General features: G+C 31.9%; 2 protein-coding genes across 6 annotated transcripts in view; one reads left to right on the top strand and one right to left on the bottom strand.

Annotated features, from left to right (window-relative positions):
* Nucleotides 1-215: 215 nt before the first annotated feature.
* LOC127711190 (geranylgeranyl transferase type-2 subunit alpha-like) overlaps nucleotides 216-8,673 on the top strand; it is a 31,598-nt gene continuing 23,140 nt past the window's right edge. For all 5 annotated transcript variants that reach the window (XR_007986582.1, XR_007986594.1, XR_007986588.1 and 2 more), the window contains exons 1-2: nucleotides 216-385; nucleotides 8,165-8,275. Coding sequence is in view for 1 of the 5 variants with exons in the window: in XM_052217161.1 (XP_052073121.1) it covers nucleotides 383-385; nucleotides 8,165-8,275 (114 nt within the window). In the remaining 4 variants the exon portion in view is untranslated. The remainder of the gene's footprint in view (nucleotides 386-8,164; nucleotides 8,276-8,673) is intronic.
* LOC127711333 (tubulin beta chain-like) lies at nucleotides 2,725-5,999 on the bottom strand. Its single transcript, XM_052217341.1, has 2 exons — nucleotides 5,414-5,999; nucleotides 2,725-4,104 (listed from the first exon to the last, which is right to left on the bottom strand). The coding sequence occupies exons 1-2, from the start codon at nucleotides 5,933-5,935 to the stop codon at nucleotides 3,271-3,273; spliced, it is 1,356 nt and encodes a 451-aa protein (XP_052073301.1). The 5' UTR covers nucleotides 5,936-5,999; the 3' UTR covers nucleotides 2,725-3,270.

The raw sequence follows: 8,673 nt of genomic DNA, 5'->3' as shown, positions 1-8,673 counted from the left end.
TAAACTATAACTTTTTATTTAATTAATCTATACATTTGTTATATTATTTAGCAAACGTTAAACATGTTTATCCTTTGTGTAAAAGCTTTCCGCATGAAACTTAACTGTAAGTCTAGGACCATTTTAAATCTGATCTTGTTCCGGATTTTTCTGATAATACCGATTTAGGTTTAACTTTAGAATGTAGGAAATTCTTTTACGTGGAGATATGAAAAGCCTATACTTCCGGAAAGAAAAATTCCTGATCATTTTCTTATTTTTATGAATAACATGCTAAATTTACCGATTACATTTGGCTGATACTACCTTCTCCATACTGAGCGTATTTTAAAGTATTTCTACTGGCTGGAAGATAACCTGTTAAGTGTTCACTCGTACAAAAATGGTAAGTAAATGTAAAGAAAAAGATACCATTGGGATTATTGTAAAATACTGCAGCAGATGCAGAACCTTTGCTAAAAGAATCAGTAATAAATTAAAGTTTGGTTAGTGAAAATAATTATGATGTCTTGAAAGGCTATTTTAATTTTTTTCTGTGACGCCTTCCTACAACGTCATAACGCTGGAGCCATTTTTTTGTCTGCACTTTGAGAGAGAATTTTGGGCAGATTTTTGAGACCCAATATTGTTATGAAATCATCATTGACGGCTAGACATTTTTGCATATATATAAAACCTTACCTTTGTGTGCTTGTTGGTGCAAAACATTTCCGTAAATATATATATATATATATACATGCATGTTCTAACACCCTGCATAATATAAAATTTCTAGCTTGAAAACTGAAGGAGAATGGTCTATACCAAACATTCAAATATATAAGCTGTTCCTTTGCTCTTTGTGTGTTTTTTGCTCTGCATGTACTGATTTTGTGTCATGTATGGATACTCATATCTGTTATTTTTCTATGTATATGGCAATATTAAATGGGAAAAAAACTTTTACAACTCCTTAAAAGAAGGTGCATAATCTCAATAGGTTTGCAAACTTTCTGTGAAGATATAAAGATCTGGGATAACATAGAAATTGGTGCCATTTTTGAAAATTTTGCTGAACATGCTGAAAAAAGTTCACAGGTCTGGAAAAAATGTGAAAAAAATCCTCCAACAAATTGAACAATTCCATGATATCATGTGCACAACTTTAAGATGTGTGTAATCTATCTGTGAAGTTTCAATGATCTGGGTTGAAAATTGTAGGAGGAATTGATTTCACAATTTAGGTACCCTCCCCCTCTTTCCAATAATTTAAGGAGAAATATCCAAGTGTCCTGGTGTGAACGGAAATCTAGCTCAGTCTGCGTATAAATGATCAATTGGGATAAAAATAAAAACTAGAGGTCTTTTGCATTCATGCATTTACCCATACATTTCTGATGTCACAATGCTCATGTTATTATGTAGCAGTAAAAGTCGATTGTTCAATGACGTCATTTATACCGATTGACCTCGGAACAACCCACCTAACTCATTCAAAAAAAAGGACTCTTAATTGGTCTATTATCCTATTTTTCTCCCTTTGAAAATTTTAAATGATATTTCAGTTTAAAGTTAGTTTCTAACTTTAATATTATTTGGAAGTGCAATCTAAAAGTTTGCAGAAGTAAATAAGAAGTACTGCTACTTATACAGGGTTCTCACTAAGGATTTTAGAAGGCAAGTGCAGGGACTCATCATTTTTTGAGATGTCGAGTCAAGCAGTGAGAAGATGAAATTTTATAGCTATATCATTTATTAACACATGATATAGGCAAAAACTCTTTATTCTTACTGTTCTTTAACCTGGATAATGAACTTCCTCAGATATACATGTACTGCACATACAGTCTGCAGAGTTCAAGTGTACTCTAATCTTTAGGGGTGGATCAGGATTTTCCAAAGGCAGGAATTGGATAATAAGTGGTATTTTGCATCCAGCTTTTTAGGGTAACACAATGTGTTGTTTATAAAGCTAACAAATTAAGTAATTGTAAATTTGTCTCCTCAAATAGACTTATTAAAATAGGGTTATGATTATATAGTTGTTGTTCAATCATTGCATTTCATATGTTTTTGGATAAATATCAATTGAATTCCCTATTTTATTGTCGAAATGTTTGTTTGTTTTTCTGTTAGTTTGTTTTGGGCATTTTACACGTCTTGATTTCTTTGTTATTCCAATGCGGAAGGGGTGCACATACAATGCATATATTGTGCAAACAAAAATAGTCTAACCCCACCTGTTTTTAATGTGGCTTACTGTCCCAAGTTAGGAACCTGATCAGTGATAGTTATTAATCTTAGAGTTTTGTCTGTTCAGGAATTATTACTGATTTCAACTTTATGGTAAGGGGGTTAAGAGTTTGACATATTATGGTATGTACACTTGCCTATCATTGAAGACCATGTGTTAACCTGTCTTTTTTTTTATTGTATTGTGTTGTTGGATTGGTTACAAATTACATACACCCCATACCTTTTATACACACTTTAAAATGAATATGATATTCAAACCAAGAACTTGTTTATCTTTATATATGCTGTTGTCTACAAAATGTCCAACTATATGGTCAGATCATATGTTTTCGTACGTCATATGAATTCGTACTATGCATGTTTTTTTCAATGGAAATTATGACGTCACAATACATTCTATATAGCACGAAAACCCATGAGACAAGGATAAGTATATTGTCTATATAAAGTTTGTGTGCAATCGTTCCTTATTTTTGTAGATGCACGCAGTAGAGTAAATAAGACTTTATTTCAGTCATATTCTTAAGTTGTAATATACAATGTAATTTGAAGGTTACATATTACTGTTGATTCATTTATTATCGTGGATTTTGAATTGTACTCCAGTGATCATGAGTTCATTATTATCATGGGATACCAATTTTCATGACTTTCTTGTTAAAAGGTGAAACACGAATTTTCAACAAAGTACAAATTTTTTTGTGGGCTTGTATGCACACATTTGCAAAGCCAAGAAAATCAAGTATCTTCAAAAATACAATTTTTTGTCAGTCCACAAAAATTAGTACCCAAGAATATAAATTAATTCACATGTACAGTACATGTAATTACTTGATAAGAATAGCAGTATTTATTCATTGAATAATATTAAAAAATTAGCTTTCTTGTACATTAAAACCTTACTAAACTGTCTTAATCTTCATGAATGAAGGGGCACATAGCCCTATCTGATCAAATGAACATGTTTCAGTAAAAATTGAGAATTGACACATTATTGATAGATAAAACAAAGTTCTTTGGTTTGAATACAAATGTCTATTGATTTCCCTCAGCCTCTGGTTCCTCCTCCTCCTCATACTCCTCATCACCAAGATTATCGTCTACAGTAGCATCCTGGTACTGCTGATACTCTGAAATTAAGTCATTCATGTTGGACTCTGCTTCAGTAAATTCAAGTTCATCCATGCCTTCTCCAGTATACCAAAACAGGAAAGCTTTCCTACGGAACATTACTGTGAATTGGTCAGAGACTCTCTTAAACAACTCCTGAATAGCTGTGCTGTTTCCTATGAATGTAGCAGACATTTTCATATCTGTTGGAGGGATGTCACACACGGCTGTTTTCACATTGCAAGGAATCCATTCAACAAAATATTGACTATTCTTATTTTGTATGTTTAACATTTGTTCTTCAACATCTTTCATGGATAAACTGCCTCTGAATATGGTTGCAACTGTCAGATATCGACCATGTCTGGGATCACAAGCTGCCATCATGTTTTTCGCATCAAAAACTTGTTGTGTAAGTTCTGCAACTGATAAGGCACGATATGACTGAGATCCACGAGCAGTTAATGGTGCAAAACCTGGCATGAAAAAATGTAATCTAGGGAATGGCACCATGTTAACAGCTAATTTTCTGAGGTCTGCATTGAGCTGCCCTGGAAATCTTAAGCAAGTTGTAACACCAGACATAGTATAAGATACAAGATGATTAAGATCGCTGTATGATGGAGTTTTCAATTTGAGTGTTCTGAGACAAATGTCATACAAAGCTTCATTGTCAATACAAAAGGTTTCATCTGTATTTTCAACTAATTGATGAACAGACAGTGTGGCATTATAAGGTTCGAGAACAACTTCTGATACCTGTAAAAAGAGGTTAAAATAATGCTTTGAATATATCTTGGTTATATTTTATTATCAAATTCAATCATATTTTGTCATTATTCATATTTTTAGTTTTGTCTCAATTTTCAGTCATATTTTTATAGACTGGTATAGAAAAGAGCTCATGGCTTTCATATATGTGTATCTGAACTTGGCTTTCATATATGTGTATCTGAACTGTTGAAAGTCCAAACTGTTAAATTATATGAATTATTAATTTTTGTCTTGCCTTGACAGAACAAGACTTAGGTATTGTGTTTCAGGCAGCGGCAGCATCAACAATTTGTGTTTATGATTAGGTCCGTGTCTGATTACTGTCAGTTTAAGGGAAACCATGACTGAAGGTGCAGGGCCAAACAATTTCCTTTGAAATAAGATTTTTCAATACTAATACAACTACATACCAAATATCATTGATTTATCATAAGTGGTTCCCCTTAAACTGGCGGTTTAACTTATTTGCATATGTTACATGTTAAAATATTGCTCTTTAAATTTCAACAATTTGCATTTTACTGTCAAAACTACATACAGGTGAGATATATCTCTGTGTCAACAGTTTATGTAACATTTATATAAAAAATTGTTCCATGAAAGCACCAAATTGGTAATTTTTACCCGTACTGATAATTGCACCCCTGTTTCCTGAACATTGGATTCAACTCTGAGTTGACTTGATTATAAACTAACCTGAGCTACATGTAAACCTTACCCTTTTTGGCAATTTTTAAGTGGCTCTGATAAAATTAAAATTTACCACTTGAAAAAAAGTTGCTAAACATTTACATGGTCTTCATTGTAATTTCAGAATTCCTCACTTTGTTCTTTTTGTTTTCAGTACTAACTGGCCTACCTGTACTTATGCACTCCCTTCTCAAGTTAAAAGTACACACTAAAAAGAGCAAAATTTGAAGTTTCATCAATTCATAAAGGGTGATTAACAAATAAGGAAAATTAAATTTGGGGTTTAATTCAGTGAGGCAGTAACCCAATAAAAAAAAAACATTTAAAAGACATCCAGACGGCAACATACAGGCTTCAACAACTGACATGTGTCCATACATTATGTCAAGCTCAAAACTGCCCAGAGTCTATTAAAGTTTTGAATGAACAGAAACAATCAAAGATCTTCCATTAACACACAATTCTAAAATAACTAAAACATTTAGATATTACATAGAACAAGTTTTGAACTGGTTCATAACATGGAACATTTACATGAAAATTGGGCTGGGTGAAACTACTGTTTTCTATAACTGATGACATCTGCTAGACTGAAATTATTTACCTTTGGTGAAGGAACAACTGTGTATGTTTTCATTATTCTGTCAGGGTATTCCTCTCTGATCTTTCCTACAATTAATGTCCCCATACCAGATCCTGTCCCACCACCAATTGAATGTGTTAATTGGAATCCTTGAAGACAATCACAGCTTTCAGACTCCTTCCTGACAACATCGATTACAGATTCCACCAACTCTGCTCCCTCTGTATAATGTCCTTTAGCCCAATTGTTTCCTGCACCACTCTGACCAAACACAAAGTTATCTGGACGGAAAACTTGTCCAAAGGGACCACTTCTGACAGCATCCATAGTTCCTGGCTCCAGGTCCACCATACAGGCTCTTGGTACATACTTGCCACCCATGGCTTCATTGTAGTACACCTCTATTCTTTCTAACTGGTTAGGATTGTCTCCATGATAGGATCCAGTTGGGTCAATTCCATGCTCACCAGAAATGACCTCCCAAAATTTGGCACCAATTTGGTTTCCACATTGGCCTGCTTGTAAGTGTACTATCTCCCGCATGATCTGTATTTTGTAATTAAGGTTATGCTTTGTAAGACAAGTAAGAAAGAATGAAGTTAGTCTAGATAGATAGTTTATATTTAGGGCTGTATTCAGGTTATCAGTGACTCATGTATCTATACATGTACATGATGTAGTTGTTAGATAATTATCTAACATAGGTGGACATACAGATAGATGATAGATTTATCTGGTTTTGTTCCAGAAAATGACCTTTAATTTGTATCAAACTTACCTGCATCAACCTGAGTCTGATAAACATGTGACAAATAATGATAAAAACAAAGTGATATCTTGTTTGTTAGCTAGAATGCAAATGTTTCTTGGAACTTAATAGTAATTTTAGATTTAAAAAAAGTTAGAATTCAAAAACACTAACCTTGGCAAAAAATCACAAGTTAAAAGTTACTAAATGCATGAAGATTTACAAGAATGTTCAGGGTACACAATATAGGTAGTATAAAAAGACATCTAAATTAGGATAAAGTTATGTTAGTATTGTGCAGTAAAAAATCCCTTTTCATGTTTTTACTTCAACAACACAAAATGTAAATGATTATTAGAAGTTTATTTTTTGGATTATTTTGTGCTTTTGGGATGCTTTCTCAGTAAAACGAATCTCATATCTCTTTTATTCATGTTCTTAACTTGAACATATCTTCAGATAATAAAAGAGAAATTTATAACAAAGCAAATTTCAGAATCATAAACTAAAACATACATATCCTAAGTCAGGAACCTGTTGTTCAGTGGTTGTTGTTTGTTGATGTGGTTCTCATTTCTCGTTTTTTATATCGATTAGATCGTTGGTTTTCCTGTTTGAATTGTTTTACACTAGTCATTTTGGGGCCCTTTTTAGCTTGCTGTTTGGTGTGAGCCAAGGCTCCGTGTTGAAGGCCATACTTAGACCTATAATGGTTTACTTTTACAAATTGTGACTTGGATGGAGATTTGTCTCATTGGCACCCATACCACATCTTCTTATATCTAGTTACATATCACAGAAAAGTATAGATGAAATAAGAAGTTAAGTTATAGTGATATATCTAGATGGTAACAATTTTAACTTGCATTCTATACAAATAGCATTGTATTTTATGAAATTTCCCATATTGATTTATCTTAAAATGTATAAAAGTTAAATACCTATTTTTTACATTTTATTTTGTTTTTATTCTAAAGATTGCCAGGATCTATCTCCTTGTAAGAATGGGTGACATCATCTAAGTTATGATAACACATTAATTAAATGTTGTTTGGCTGCCCTCTCATTGACATACACCCATCATCTTCTTTTATTTATATGATATGAGAACATTGACAACTGATTCACAATTATCAGTTATCATAGTGCATGTATTAAGTAAACATATCAAAGGTAACCTAGAATCTAACACCTGACAAAATGAATCATTATGATTGGTCATAAACAAAGATACAATTTATAATCATTATATAATTCTGGTCAGATTTATTTACAGAAGTTACATACCTTATTGAAGATTAGTAACTTCTATTTATAAACTTGAGCTGAACAATGATCCATATATAATTTTTTGTCCTATCAATTATTTGGGGTTCTTAATTAATTGAAACAATGTTCGGCTAATTAATGTTCGAATACATTTCTTTGGAATTCAGTATGGTATTTTTTGTTTAATTTCTACAATAACACAATTTTTTATGAAACTTGTTTTTATGAGAAAAAACCAATTTATTTCAGCTGATACTTGATTAGTGTATTTTTTGTTTGTTAGATATGCAGGATCTCTATAGAAATTCTTTGAAATAGTGGGGGGAAAGGTTCAATGACTTCTTACTTAAATTTCTGAAAAGTTTTATGAATTTAAAAGTGGTTTTATAAAAAGATTGATAGTTTAAGCTATATTTTTCATGCCCCTTTGATTTTGTTTCTCCCAATGCAATATTACTAAATATGTTGAAAAGTGTACATGATTGTCTGACTTTATCCTCATGTTTTTTTTTTTTAGTAAATCAAATTTTCTTAATTTGTTTCCTTTTCTCACTTTATCATGCCATTAGGTCATTAATAAGTAGTCTCAAGTTTCATTAAAAATTATGTACATGCTAATTAGACAGGGGTTACAATATGATCTCTTTTTTTCAATCATTGAACATGCATGAAATATTTACCACTGGATGTTAAGCAACCAACAATCAATCATTGAGTGTACGTTATTTAGAATAATTATGTTTTAATGTTTTTAGCATGGAAGAATAAAGGTCAAAACTACAGCAGAACAGCAGGAAGCAAAGAGAAAAGAAAGAGAGAAAAAGTTGAAACTTTACAATGCTGGCACTAAAGCTGCATTTAAAAAGGTTAGAAATACATGTAAAGAAGACTGCAAGTTATTAGGACAGTTTCATTATGTTTATACAATTTGAGATTAAGAGATTTGGTACAATTACTTATGAGAAAAGTATCAACCAAAAACCATTATACAATATCTACTGGTCATCCAATGTTAAATCTTCAACAACAGACATTGAATCACACTGTAAGGTAATTTAAACTTAAAAAGACTCCACTAAAACAGAAGTAAAAAAGATAAAGTTTTGTTAGATTTTTTTAATTTATTGGATGCAGTTGTAATAGTTGAATGTTGTATTAAGTTGTATTGTGTAATTTTCACAAGCCACTTACATAATGGAAACCTTGTGATGTTCCAACACTGTTTTAACTTATTCATCTCTAATTTTTTCAGCTTGAATTTTGA

The sequence above is a fragment of the Mytilus californianus genome, unplaced genomic scaffold, assembly GCF_021869535.1.
Source record: "Mytilus californianus isolate M0D057914Y unplaced genomic scaffold, xbMytCali1.0.p SCAF_1, whole genome shotgun sequence".
NCBI classification, from domain to species: domain Eukaryota; kingdom Metazoa; phylum Mollusca; class Bivalvia; order Mytilida; family Mytilidae; genus Mytilus; species Mytilus californianus.
The sequence above is the reverse complement of the archived record's forward strand: the minus strand, read 5'-3'. Positions and strand labels throughout refer to the sequence as shown.